General features: G+C 41.2%; 1 protein-coding gene across 5 annotated transcripts in view; it reads left to right on the plus strand.

Annotated features, from left to right (window-relative positions):
• CLNS1A (chloride nucleotide-sensitive channel 1A) overlaps positions 1–9,701 on the plus strand; it is a 155,599-nt gene that overhangs the window by 23,079 nt on the left and 122,819 nt on the right. For 4 of the 5 annotated variants that reach the window (XM_074400410.1, XM_039462281.2, XM_074400412.1 and 1 more), the window contains 2 exons: positions 186–275; positions 3,770–4,327. In XM_074400410.1, the coding sequence (XP_074256511.1) occupies positions 186–253 (68 nt within the window). In that variant the 3' untranslated portion in view covers positions 254–275; positions 3,770–4,327. Of the gene's footprint in view, positions 1–185; positions 276–3,769; positions 4,328–9,701 lie in introns of those variants that run through there. The other variant, XR_012517986.1, reaches the window with a different exon arrangement.

A 9,701-nucleotide genomic window follows, 5' to 3' on the forward strand; every position in this document is an offset into this window, starting at 1 on the left:
CTAAATCCCTAGGTAGCATTTTCTTTATCAGTTTGCCCCTTGAGACTTCTCTTTTCAAAAAAAGAGAAAAAAAGCAACTCTTACCAGCAGAGGGCACTAGCTTCCTTCTGGTAGAAGTTATAAGTTGAATCTGCCTGTCTGAAGTGTTCATAGGGTATTGTTCAGTAATTAATTTTTTTGTTTAGATGGTATGGAGGTGGATACCACACCAACAGTTGCTGGACAGTTTGAGGATGCAGATGTTGATCACTGAAAATGATATCTGCAGGTTTAAGGTAAGTAGTTCATTTTCTTCCTTGTCACTGAACATGAAAATCATGTGAAAATCATGTGAAATGATTACTTTCTACTTTTTTTTTCTTTTTTGAGACAGGGACTTGCTCTTTCACCAAGGTTAGGGTGCAATGGCATGATCCTAGCTCACTGCAGCCTTGAACTCAAGCAGTCCACTTGCCTCACCCTCCCAAGTAGCTGGGACTATAGGCACATGCTGCCACACCCCGCTAATTTTGAAATTTTTCGTAGAGAGTCAGGGTCTCACTATGTTGCCCAGGCTGGTCTCAAACTCCTGTCCTCAAATGATTCTCCCTCCTGGGCATCCCAGAGTACTGGGATTACAGGTGTGAGCCACTGCATCCGGCCTATTTCTTTTTCCTTCTTTAAAAAAATTGTTTTTCTTTTAAATCTCAGGGTTTTTAGATGATGTCCCTGACAGTTTATTTGCTACTTCATTATTCTGAGAAATATATTGTCTTTTACCAGCCTATGTATTTCAACTATGTGTTAGATAATAACTGAAGGTCATATTCATATCATACAGAGCTAGGACTAGTAGTTGTAGTAGTCCTTAATAAGCTGTTGTTAAATTGTTGTCCCTGTTTCCCCACTACAACTTCCTCCTACCTTATAGCATTGTTTTCTTGAATACTCGCTATCCTCCAGTCTTTGAGATGCTCTTGATATCCTCCTTTTATTTTATTAAAGCGTATAGTAGTAGCACAGCAAGATTTATATATTTGACTTGACTCTGCCACTCTGACTATCAGTCATCCAGTTAAGTTAGGAGATCCCTTGTTATTCTCTGCAATGATAAGTATTTCAGAATTCCTTCTGTTTTCTTCTGGTACAGATTTTAGTTCTGAACCTAGTTCTGTAATCATTGGCTTTTCTCCAGATACAAGTTTTTTTTTTTTTTTTTTTTTTTTTTTTAATTGAGGCGGAATTTCGCTCTTGTTACCCAGGCTGGAGTGCAATGGCGTGACCTCGGCTCACCGCAGCCTCTGCCTCCTGGATTCAAGCAATTCTCCTGCCTCAGCCTCCTCAGTAGCTGGGATTACAGGCACGCGCCGCCATGCGCAGCTAATTTTTAGTATTTTTAGTAGAGACGGGGTTTCACCATGTTGACCAGGATGGTCTCGATCTCTTGACCTCGTGATCCACCCGTCTCGGCCTCCCAAAGTGCTGGGATTACAGGCGTGAGCCACCGCGCCCGGCTCAGATACAAGTTTTAATTCCTTTATTCCTGTTCTATTTTGTTTCAGAAACCAGCCTTTTAAAGTTCACAGTTAGTTTCCAACTTACTACCATTGTGAAAACTGTATAACATTGCTTCTTAGACAGGTGTGGTAGCTCATGCCTGTAATCCCAGCACTTTGGGAGGCTGAGGTGGATGGATCACATGAGATCAGGAGTTTGAGACCAGCCTGGCTAACATGTTGAAACCCTGTCTCTACTAAAAATACAAAAAATTAGCTGGGCGTGGTGGCGGGTGCTTGTAATCCCAGCTACTAGAGAGGGTGAGGGAGGAGAATCACTTGAACTCAGGAGGTAGAGGTTGCAGTGAGTTAAGATCGTGCCATTGCACTTCAGTCTGGGCAACAAGAGTGAAACTCCATCTCAAAAAAAACAAAAACATCTCTTCTTATATTAATCATGAATTGTGATATTGGACCTCTGCTTTCTTCTCATGTCCTGCTGATGAAACTATCAGAAAATAACCTCTTAGAGTTCTATGATTTATATCTTCCCCTAAATACTTAATTTTAATTTCCACATTTGCTTATGTCAGTGGTAGCCATACAGTCTAAAATCAGTAATGTCTCCTCTGTTAAAATCATTTGTTCATGTCACTGGAGCTCTGTTAACTTTGATTTTCAGCTCTCAATTCTAGTTGTCAGTAACTTCACTGTTCTACTTCATGGGAAATCTTTTGGTACCAACTTAGGTCTTTTTTCCTTATTTCTCATCACATTATAGCACATTAATTTTTTCAGTTCAGTGATACTTGTTTAGTAACTTTTATTGAAATTAAAAAACAGATTTTTTGGGCCTTCACATACTTCTTTTTGAAGAATAGACTGTTTAGAGAACATTGGCCACTCTGTTATTATTAATCAGAATCATGAGAAACTCATTTGGTATGTCACAAACAGTTATGCAAATGGGATGTTACTGTAGTCCTTGGCAAGAATTCTTTTTTTTTTTTTTTTTTTTTTTTTGAGACGGAGTTTCGCTCTTGTTGCCCAGGCTGGAGTGCAATGGCGCGATCTCGGCTCACCGCAACCTCCGCCTCCTGGGCTCAGGCAATTCTCCTGCCTCAGCCTCTTAAGTAGCTGGGATTACAGGCACGCGCCACCATGCCCAGCTAGTTTTTTGTATTTTTAGTAGAGACGGGGTTTCACCATGTTGACCAGAATGGTCTCGATCTCTCGACCTCGTGATCCACCCGCCTCGGCCTCCCAAAGTGCTGGGATTACAGGCTTGAGCCACCACGCCCGGCCAACAAGAATTCTTAAGAGTCTTTTTAATGGTGAAATAGCCAGAAACTTTTTAATGAGCTTTGTTTTCTGTTAATTTTATCCTAGAGCTCAGAGGCAGAGAGAGATTATTATTATTATTATTATTATTATTATTATTTTGAGACGGAGTCTTGCTTTGTCACCAGGCCTGGCCCTAATTTTGTATTTTTAGTAGAGATGGGTTTCACCATTGGCCAGGCTGGTCTTGAACTCCTAACCTCAGGTGATCTGCCTGCCTTGGCCTTCCAAAGTGCTGAGATTACAAGCATGAGCCACTGCATCCGGCCGTGTAAATTTTTACTTATTTAAAATTGTACATGCCTTTAAAGAATGAACAAGGAATAAATAGAGTAGCTGGGTGTGGTGGTTCAGGCCTATAATCCCAGCACTTTGGGAAGCTGAGGAGGCCAGATTACCTGAGGTTGGGAGTTCCAGAGTAGCTTGACCAACATAGAGAAACCTTGTCTCTATTAAAAATACAAAAATTAGCCCGTCGTGGTGGCACATGCCTGTAATCCCAGCTACTTGGGAGGCTGAGGCAGGAGAATTGCTTGAATCCAGGAGACAGAGGTTGTGGTGAGGTGAGATTGCACCATCGCACTCTAGCCTGGGCAACAGAGTGAAACTCTGTCTCAAAAAAGAAAAATAGAGTAATTTATGCAACTATTAATAATTTCAGGATAATGGAACTACGATTTCTCAATGAATGAGGTTAGGTGGAGATGGCAGTGAATGGTGGACTCATAACTCTACCATACACTTGTGTATACCTTTGGACAAGGCATATAACTTATTTAATCCTCACTTCCTCCATCTGTAAAATGGGTAGGAGAATAACTGTCTTGCAGGGTTGTTGCAGAGGCTGAAATATAATGTACCTAAGTCCTCTGGCGCTCTTGACTAGGCATTCAATAAATAATAGCTATTATTATTATTACTGTTGTAAACACTGTGAACCTTGTGTTTTTCAGATTCTGCTCCTAACTGTAGGAGAGAACTTGGTGCCTCTTCCACTCTGGAGCGAAGTTGATGAAAGTCTTTTTTCCTTTTCCAAAACCCAACCTGAACCAGTTCTTTCTTGAGACAGACTATATTGAGACAAGTTGTCACCAGCAGAAGATAGATAATTTGACCTTTATTAACTTGATGAATTAACTTAACCAAGAGGGTATTTATAGTTTATTATTTACCCCAAAACTTTCTGTGTCTGGGTACCCTCTGAGTAGGCCTGTAATTCCTGCCTTCACCGTATCTGTATCCATCTTCTGTAAGCTAGCAGATGTATCTGTGTGGTAAAAATGCACAGGAGCGTGGTGTAGGTAGACTGGGTGGGAAAGAGAGAGCTCCTTTCGCCATGTTTTACCAGTCTGCTCTGTTACAACCTCTTAGGTTATATCCTTTAATTTCCAACCTTTTAGGTTAGTTTCTGTAACAGAACAAGTGAGTCTGGGATGAAGTCCTCAAAGTACTTCAAATGGTAATTGTTTTGTTTTTGTAATAGCTTAACAAATAAACCTAGGTTTTCTATATTGCTGTGCTCTCTTATTCTTGACTAAAGCCATTAATGAAAAATGATTTTTAAGAAATAATGCTTGTTTACTTGTTGAAAACATGAAGATGAACATGAAATTAATAAGAAAATACATAGTTAGAGCTTCTGGCAAGTATTTAGTAAGGCAAAGATTTAACGTATTCAGGGGATTTCTGCCACATCCTCTTGGATTAGGAGCAATTTCTTATATTTATCAACTCTCAATTTTTAGTTTTCAAGATACCTGGGTATTATAAAGCTGATTTGTAATTACTGATTTATACTTGGACTTTTGATACCATTATGTGGCCTTAAGAATAAGGTTATATAAGCTAACCTTATTACCAGAATCACTTGGCTAACTAGTGACTAAACTGAAGTTCATTACCACTCAGCCCATTGTTCATTTCAGCACTGTCACTTGGTTTCCCTCATCTTGCAAGGTAGACTGAAAAAAACTAATTTTCCTTTTTCTAACCAGACTCTCAGAAATTGAGTCTGTTAACAATAGGCAAGTTAAAGAGCCGCTTGAAATGGAAACAAAATTACTGAGACCTTCTCTGTACCAGCCACTGTCCTGAGTTGTTTATTATATATTATAATATTCTTTTTTTTTTTTTTTTGAGACGAAGTTTTGCTCTTGTTACCCAGGCTGGAGTGCAGTGGTGCGATCTCGGCTCACCGCAACCTCTGCCTCCTGGGTGCAGGCAATTCTCCTGCCTCAGCCTCCTGAGTAGCTGGGATTACAGGCACGCGCCACCATGCCCAGCTAATTTTTTGTATTTTTAGTAGAGATGGGGTTTCACCATGTTGACGAGGATGGTCTCGATCTCTTGACCTCGTGATCCACCCGCCTCTGCCTCCCAAAGTGCTGGGATTACAGGCTTGAGCCACCGTGCCCGGCCCGTATTATAATATTCTTAATTGCCCTATGAGATATACTTTTATCCCACTTCATAGTTGAGGAAGCTGAGTTATAGAGGTGAAATAACTTGCTTAAAGTCATGTAAATAGTAAACTGTGATTTTTGAGCCTGTGCTTTAAAATGTCATACAGCCAGGCGGGGTGTGGTGGCTCATGCCTATAATCCCAGCACTTTGGGAGGCCGAGGCGGGCAGATCATGAGGTGAAGAGATTGAGACCACTCTGGCCAACATGGTGCAACCCTGTCTCTACTAAAAATACAAAAATTAGCTGGGCATGGTGGCATGTGCCCGTAGTCCCAGCTACTCAGGAGGCTGAGGCAGGAGAATCGCTTGAACCAGGGAGTCAGAGGTTGCAGTGAGCCAAGGTTGTGCCACTGCACTCCAGCCTGGCAACAGAATGAGACTCCATCTCAAAAAAAAAAAACAAAAAACAAAAAAACACCAAAACTCATCATAGTCTTACCATCCACCAGCAGCAGAAACCACGCATACTCCCTACAGCTGCAGGGTTTTCAATGTTAACTTTTCAGTGGCCAGTACAAGAGCTTCCCAAGTTTCTCTGCTACCCATCTGAACAACATCTATAATTCTATCCTAGAAGTTTGCCTATTCTGCAGTCAAGATATTCTCACAGGTTAATATTAGAAATTCTATTCCTTTTAAAAGGAATAAATTTGTAATTGTGACTTTCCATGACACATCAAATGCTCTGATAGCAAAATGTCGAGGAGATTCAGAGAGTACTCTTTCTTGATGTTACTGTGGTCAATGCACTATGCAAAAAGGCAGGAGACCAAGCATGTGGGCACCTCTTTGGGCCTATTTATTCATCTGTAAATGACTTTCAAAGGTTCAGTGGTAACATTCTGTAATACTAGATACTTAGAACCATAGCTTTGAGAAGATAGAAGCTGCGAAAAAAGACCAGGTCAGGCTTTTAAAAGATAAAATTTATAATGACCAGCCAGACAATATTTATTGATTCCATTTGAGCCTAATTTTAGGGTTGCTGGAATTGTTTTCTTTGTGTGTTCCTGATGTAGAGACACTTTTTTGAAACAGAGTTTTGCTGTTGTTGCCCAGGCTGGAGTACAATGGCGTGATCTTGGCTCACTGCAACCTCCACCTCCCAGGTTTAAGTGATTCTCCTGCCTCAGCCTCCCGAGTAGCTGGGATTACAGGCATGTGCAACCATGCCTGGCTACTTTTGTATTTTTCAGAGAGTCGGGGTTTCTCCATATTGGTCAGGCTGGTCTCGAACTCCCAACCTTAGGTGATCCACCTGCCTCAGCCTCCCAAAGTGCTGAGATTACAGGCATGAGCCACCACTCCTGACCTGTAGAGACACTTTAAAGGTATGTAGATATTTCTGCTCTAAAATGTAAGCTGTCTAAACGTTCCTAAAAGCCAGGGTTAGTGGTTCTCTAGGTTCTATCATTTAAAAAATGTATTCATTAAGATATGGTCCCAGCCGGACATGGCGGCTCACACCTGTAATCCCAGCAGTTTGGGAGGCCAAGATGGGCAGATCACTTGAGGTCAGGAGTTCGAGACCAGCCTGGTTAACATTGTGAAACCCTGTCTGTAGTGAAAATACCAAAATTAGACATGGTGGTGGGCACCTGTAGTCCCAGCTACTCGGGAGGCTGAGGCACAAGAATCACTTGAATCCATGAGGCAGAAGTTGCAGTGAGCCGAGACCATAAGCTTGTTTAAATCCTTATAGGGGCCTGGTATGGTGGCTCAGTCCTGTAATCCCAACACTTTGGGAGGCCAAGGCAGGTGGATAACCTGAGGTCAGAAGTTCAAGACCAGCCTGGCCAACATGGTGAAACCCTGTCTCTACAAAAATTAGCCAGGTGTAGTGGTGTGCTCCTGTAATCCCAGCTACTTGGGAGGCTGAGGCAGAAGAATTGCTTGAACCCAGGAGGCGGAGGTTGCAGTGAGCCAAGATTGTGCCATTGCATGCCAACCTGGATGAGAGAGCAAGACTCCATCTCAAAAACAAACAAAAACCCTATAGATACGTATTTTTGAGGTTCTATTAGGAGCTTCCTCAATATTGGTAAAGGTGAGAGATTATGCGCAGATGATTATAAGATACAATTGAGTATATTAGGTTGAGTACTCCTAATCTGAAATCTGAAATTCCCCAAAATCTGAAACTTTTTTGAGTGCTAACATGATGCTCAAAGGAAATGCTCATTGGAGCATTTTGGATTTCAGATTTTTGGATTAGGGATGCTTAACCAGTATAATGCAAATAAATTTTAAAATTCCAAAATCTGAAATATTTCTGATCTTAATAATTTGACTTAAGGGGGATGCTTAATCAGTATAATGCAAATTTTTCAAAATTTAAAAATTCTAAAATCTGAAAAACTTCTGATCCTAATAATTTGACTTAAGGGATACTCAATCTGTATAGTCCTTTACTTTTAGAAGAAGTCAGGTGTGATTACTCATTGCTCAGAGATAATCAATAGATATTTAGATAGAATTTATCTGCAGGATTTCAGATGCGTTCACTATTACATAGCTGATTCTCATGCAAATCCTATTTTAAAAGTATAGAATGGATGAATCCATATCTTGCACTCATCTTTTGTGACCAGTAACTGAATTCTAAGCATTGTCTCTCATAAAGATAAGCATAGAATTATTGCCATCCCTTTATGAGGGAGCTAGAATGTATTTTCACTAATATCTCACTCTGTTCATATTTACATGAGTAAAATCAGTATCTAAAAACTTAATAATTTCAAGTGACAAAAATGGATTATTTTGAGATTACGTGAGTCACTAGTACCTGTAAAATACTTAGAACACAGTGCCTAGGCCGGGCCCAGTGGCTCATGCCTATAATCCCAGCACTTTGGGAGGCCAACGCGGGCGGATCACGAGGTCGAGAGATCGAGACCATCCTGGCCAACATGGTGAAACGCTGCCTCTACTAAAAATACAAGAATTAGCCGGGCATGGTGGCGCCTGCCTGTAGTCCCAGCTATTCAGGAGGCTGAGGCAGGAGAATTGTTTGAACCCAGGAAGCAGAGGTTGCAGTGAGCCGAGATTGAGCCACTGCACTCCAGCCTGGCACCTGGCGACAGAGGGAGACTGTCTCAAAAAAAAAAAAAACAAAAAAAACCACAAAAGCAAAAAACCAACAGTGCCTAGAATAGATGGTAGTTGTTACCAATAGCAGTAATTCTTTTTGTAACAGGAAGCAGCAGCTACAAATATATCAACTCACTATTTAGAATACATCGAATACATCTGATTAGCTTGAAGTTTAAAAATCCACTGAGCAATTAAAGTAGACATCATGAAATCTATACATTTTTCTCATAGACCTCGGGCCTTCACTGCAAATCTCTACCCTTGCTCTACAAACAGGTCTAATGTACTTGAATAGCTAGTTTCTAGGCACACAGTGGGTTAGACAAAGAGAAAAAGGTGGTTCCATCAATTAAATCAGTAGCAGCAGTAAATAGCCGACAGAATTATAAAAAAAGGCAAATATCTATTTCCACAAAATATAGCAGTCTAAGCCTCTATGGTAAACAGTACAAATGTGAGGACAGTGTAGCAATTTTTTTTTTTTTTGAGATGGGAGTTTAATCTTACTTCTCAGGTTTGAGTGCAATGGCGCAATCTTGGCTCACCACAACCTCCGCCTCCCTGGTTCAAGTGATTCTCCTGCCTCAGCTTCCTGAGTAGCTGAGATTACAGGCATGTGCCACCACGCCTGGCTAATTTTGTACTTTTAGTAGAGACAGGGTTTCTCCATGTTGGTCAGGCTTGTCTGGAACTCCCAATCTCAGGTGATCCACCCTTCTCAGCCTCCCAGAGTGCTGGGATTACAGGTGTGAGCCACTGTGCCTGGCCCAGTGTAGCAATTTATGTTAATAAAATTATGACTCTGTGTCAGCCCAAATTCTGGTTGTTTTGTTTTCAAATCTGACTAGTTTAAGCAGAATATATATATATTTTGAGACAGAGTTTCACTCTTGTTGCCCAGGCTGGAGTGCAATGGTGTGATCTCAGCTCACCACAACCTATCTCCCGGGTTTGAGTGATTCTCCTGCCTCAGCCTCCGGAGTAGCTGGGATTACAGGCATGTGCCAACACACCCAGCTAATTTTGTATTTTTCTAGAGATGAGGTTTCTCCATGTTGGTCAGGCTGGTCTTGAAGTCCTGACTTCAGGTGATCCACCTGTCTCAGCTTCCCAAAGTGCTGAGATTACAAGCGTGAGCCACTGTGCCCGGGCTAGGCAGAAAATTTTTGTTAGAATGCTATTGGGTAGCTCACAAAACGGACAGAAAAGTTGACGTTAACCAAGCTTTTAAAAAGATGAAGTCTATATAAGATGTTGATTCCTCTGCTGTTGTTAAATTGATTTCTTGATTGTCCCTGTATCTGTGAGTCACCACACTTAAGAGGGAAA

Source organism: Saimiri boliviensis, chromosome 6 (assembly GCF_048565385.1).
Source record: "Saimiri boliviensis isolate mSaiBol1 chromosome 6, mSaiBol1.pri, whole genome shotgun sequence".
Classification (NCBI taxonomy): domain Eukaryota; kingdom Metazoa; phylum Chordata; class Mammalia; order Primates; family Cebidae; genus Saimiri; species Saimiri boliviensis.